Below are 3,983 nucleotides of genomic sequence, written 5' to 3'. Positions count from 1 at the left end.
AGCGCGGCGGCCGGAGTGGCGCTGCCGGGGCCGGAGAGCGAGAAGTTGCGCGGAGGCGCTGCCGCGCTCGCCCCGCGGCTCAGGTGGCGCGATCGCGGCCAGGGGCGCCCGGCTCGCCCCGCCGGCGACAGTCGGCGGCGGAGAGCGAGAACCGGCCGGCTGGCGGTCGCCCGCCCGCAGAGCCGGGCGCTCGGGCGGGCGGCAGGAGGAGCCGCTCCGGCCGCCCCAGCACCGGCCCCGCCGCTGCCCGCCCGCTCGGGGCGGTGGGAGCCCGGCGCCGCGGGGCGCACCGCCCGGTCCCCGGGACGCCTCAGCCATCTTGACCGCGCCGCGCGGGGGCTGACGGCGAAACTTCTCTGCCGCCGCCGCCGCTCCGTGCCCGGCCGGCGCTGGAGAAGCGGCGACTTCCCCCAGCGCAGCCAGCCCCGCGAGGAGCGATGCGACGGCGGCTGAGGGGCCTTCCTTGAGCGGACCCCCCCTCCTCCGGCGCCGCGCGGGGGCTCGCCGGCGGCTTCCCCCTCACCGGCTGCCCGCGGGGCCGCCTCCCTCCCGGGCGACGGAGCCCCGCGGGGGCTGCGAGCCCTCTCACCTGCGGCCGGCACGGAGGGGGCCGCCCTCCGCCCCCCAGAGGGGTAGCCGGGGCGAGGGGGTGCTGTGGCGCCGCGCTCCCCGTGGCTGCTGAGCGGGACGGGAGAGGAGCCGGGGCCGCCGCCCGCCGCCGAGCATGGAGTGGAGTTACCTGTTGGAATTCGCCTCGCTGCTCGCCGCCCTGTCCCTGCTGCAGCGCGCCGGCTGCGCCGCCGCCTCGGCCGCCGCCGCCGCGTCCTCCTCCTCCTCCTCGGCCAAGGAGCTGTCGTGCCAGGAGATCACCGTGCCCCTCTGCAAGGGCATCGGCTACAACTACACCTACATGCCCAACCAGTTCAACCACGACACGCAGGACGAGGCCGGGCTGGAGGTGCACCAGTTCTGGCCGCTGGTGGAGATCCAGTGCTCCAGCGACCTGCGCTTCTTCCTCTGCAGCATGTACACCCCCATCTGCCTGGAGGACTACAAGAAGCCGCTGCCGCCCTGCCGCAGCGTCTGCGAGCGGGCCAAGGCCGGCTGCGCCCCGCTCATGCGCCAGTACGGCTTCGCCTGGCCCGACAGGATGCGCTGCGACCGCCTCCCCGAGCAGGGCAGCCCGGACACGCTCTGCATGGACTACAACCGCACGGACCTCACCACGGCCGCCCCGCCGCCCGCCAAGCCCCCGCTCCGCGGCGCCAAGCCCGGCGGCCCCGCCAAGGCGCCCCCCGCCGCCGCCGCCCCGCCGGCCGAGGCCCCGCGCAAGCCGCGGCCGCCGCCGCCCTGCGAGCCGGGCTGCCAGTGCCGGGCGCCCATGGTGTCGGTGTCCAGCGAGCGCCACCCGCTCTACAACCGCGTCAAGACGGGGCAGATCGCCAACTGCGCCCTGCCCTGCCACAACCCCTACTTCAGCCCCGACGAGCGCGCCTTCACCGCCTTCTGGATCGGGCTCTGGTCCGTGCTCTGCTTCCTCTCCACCTTCGCCACCGTCTCCACCTTCCTCATCGACATGGAGCGCTTCAAGTACCCCGAGCGCCCCATCATCTTCCTGGCCGCCTGCTACCTCTTCGTCTCCCTCGGCTACCTGGTGCGCCTGGTGGCCGGACACGAGAAGGTGGCGTGCAGCGGCGGGGCGGGGGCGGGCGGCGCGGGGGCCGGGGCGGCGGGGGCCGGCGGCGGCGCGGCGGCGGGGGCGGCGGCGGCGGGGGGGCGCGGCGCGGCGGGCGGCGCGGCCGAGCTGCAGCCGGAGCTGGCGGTGGCCGAGCACGTGCGGTACGAGAGCACCGGCCCGGCGCTGTGCACCGTGGTCTTCCTGCTCGTCTACTTCTTCGGCATGGCCAGCTCCATCTGGTGGGTCATCCTCTCCCTCACCTGGTTCCTGGCCGCCGGCATGAAGTGGGGCAACGAGGCCATCGCCGGCTACGCGCAGTACTTCCACCTGGCCGCCTGGCTGCTCCCCAGCGTCAAGTCCATCGCCGTGCTGGCCCTCAGCTCCGTGGACGGCGACCCCGTGGCTGGCATCTGCTACGTGGGCAACCAGAGCCTGGAGAACTTGCGGGGCTTCGTGCTGGCACCGCTGCTCATCTACTTGGCCATCGGCTCCATGTTCCTGCTCGCCGGCTTCGTCTCGCTCTTCCGCATCCGCAGCGTCATCAAGCAGCAGGGCGGCCCCACCAAGACCCACAAGCTGGAGAAGCTGATGATCCGCCTGGGGCTCTTCACCGTGCTCTACACTGTGCCAGCTGCCAGCGTGGTCGCCTGCCTCTTCTACGAGCAGCACAACCGGCCCCGCTGGGAGGCCACGCACAACTGCCCCTGCCTGCGTGACCAGCAGCCTGATCAGGCCCGCCGCCCTGACTATGCTGTCTTCATGCTCAAGTACTTCATGTGCCTGGTGGTGGGCATCACCTCCGGTGTCTGGGTCTGGTCTGGCAAGACCCTCGAGTCCTGGAGGGCCCTCTGCACCCGCTGCTGCTGGGCCAGCAAAGGTGCTGCCGTGGCTGGGGCCACAGGGGCAGGAGCAGGTGGGCAGGCGGCAATCGCCGCAGCAGGAGGACTTGGGGCTGGAGGCGGTGGCTCCCTCTACAGCGATGTCAGCACCGGCCTGACGTGGAGATCGGGCACCGCCAGCTCTGTCTCCTACCCCAAGCAGATGCCTCTGTCTCAAGTGTGAGGGGGACGAAAGAGGCCAAAGGTTAGGAAATGAGGGACACTGGCCTGCCTAAAATGCCCCCTCACTGTTTGGTGCCATTAATGAACCCCTAATGGTCCTTATTAGCCACAGCTTGTATAGAACAATGCAGCTGGCAGAGGCCCCAGGCTCCAGCCCCCTCCTCCTTCCCCTCCATTCACATGCAGGGAGCATGTACTTCAAGGAGCCAGCTTATTATTTTGCTGGCAGAGGAGGGTAGAGGCTCACCCGTGTCTTGCAGAAGGCAAGGCACAGCGGCTTCTGATTCACTCTGGACTAACAGCAGCTCTTTGCTCGTGGGAGGGAGGGTCTTCCTCCCCCCGTCCTGAGGTGGGAGTCTGCTGGGACTGCAGGTTTTTTGGGATATTGATGACCGGGCAAATGCCTTACAATACAGACTGAATCAAAACATGTCTTAATTATACACCCCAGCTAAATACGGGTTTCCTACATTAAAGGATGTATTTATATAATTATTTGTTACCTTGTACAGATGTGTAAAATATGTATATATCCAAAGCTATACAGTCTGTAAATTTTTTTTGTAAAAAAGTTTAGAGGCTAACCCTGTAAGAGCAAATACGAGTATTCTATTTTGTCAATAAAATGACTTTTGATAAATGTCTTTTTCAAGCTTTCCCCCTACTCCTGCCCTGGTTATTCCAGCTGCTATGTCTTTAGGTGGTTCTATAAACTACGAACTACATCAATGCTCCAGTCATTACTGCATAATAGATGGCTGCCTCTGTTAAAGCAGTGAGATACGTAGACACAAGGAAAACAAGTCATTCAACAAGTTGTTCCGAAAAAGTGTTTGCCAAAACTGGGAGGTGCCTTACCATGGTTCTCCTCTGCTTTTTGAAAGATGACAGTGTCTTTAAAGCTGAGCCTTTACAAAAGAGTCATCTCACATGGCATGTTAACTATCCTTTTAAAATGGGTGTTATTTTAGGAATGTGCACACACGCCTCTCATATCTGTTGTCTACACTTCTGTAAGCACCTGCCTTTCCGGGGATGCATACTGAAGTGTAAAAGGTTAATGTTTTAAATTCATAGATCATGTACTACGGTGGAACAGCGAGTTGAGATTTGTTAGATCAATCTCTTCTTAACAGATTAAACTAACATCTTAACTTTTGTATATCAAATATGGTCCTTTTTCAAGAGAAAAGGTATTGTTCTGCTGTCAGGACTAAGCTAATTTATTTGAGCAGAAGGCTGTT

The 3,983-nt window shown here is 63.7% G+C and overlaps 1 protein-coding gene across 2 annotated transcripts; it reads left to right on the top strand.

Annotated features, from left to right (window-relative positions):
- The first annotated feature begins 287 nt into the window (after window positions 1-287).
- Window positions 288-3,393, top strand: FZD8 (frizzled class receptor 8). 2 transcript variants are annotated; one of them, XM_050890837.1, is made up of 3 exons: window positions 288-1,315; window positions 1,358-1,705; window positions 1,832-3,393. In XM_050890837.1, exons 1-3 carry the CDS (start codon window positions 725-727, stop codon window positions 2,738-2,740), a joined length of 1,848 nt encoding a protein of 615 aa, XP_050746794.1. In that variant the 5' UTR covers window positions 288-724; the 3' UTR covers window positions 2,741-3,393. The 2 variants fall into 2 exon arrangements, with proteins under 2 accessions (XP_050746794.1, XP_050746793.1); XM_050890836.1 differs by having other exon boundaries at window positions 288-3,393.
- The last annotated feature ends 590 nt before the right edge of the window (window positions 3,394-3,983 follow it).

The sequence above is a fragment of the Gymnogyps californianus genome, chromosome 2 (assembly GCF_018139145.2).
Source record: "Gymnogyps californianus isolate 813 chromosome 2, ASM1813914v2, whole genome shotgun sequence".
Taxonomy (NCBI): Eukaryota; Metazoa; Chordata; class Aves; order Accipitriformes; family Cathartidae; genus Gymnogyps; species Gymnogyps californianus.
This window is presented reverse-complemented; position numbering and strand designations above follow the sequence as displayed.

Coding starts and splice junctions, on each gene's coding strand:
- FZD8 (XM_050890836.1), top strand. CDS start 725: ATGGAGTGGAGTTACCTGTTGGAATTCGCCTCGCTGCTCGCCGCCCTG.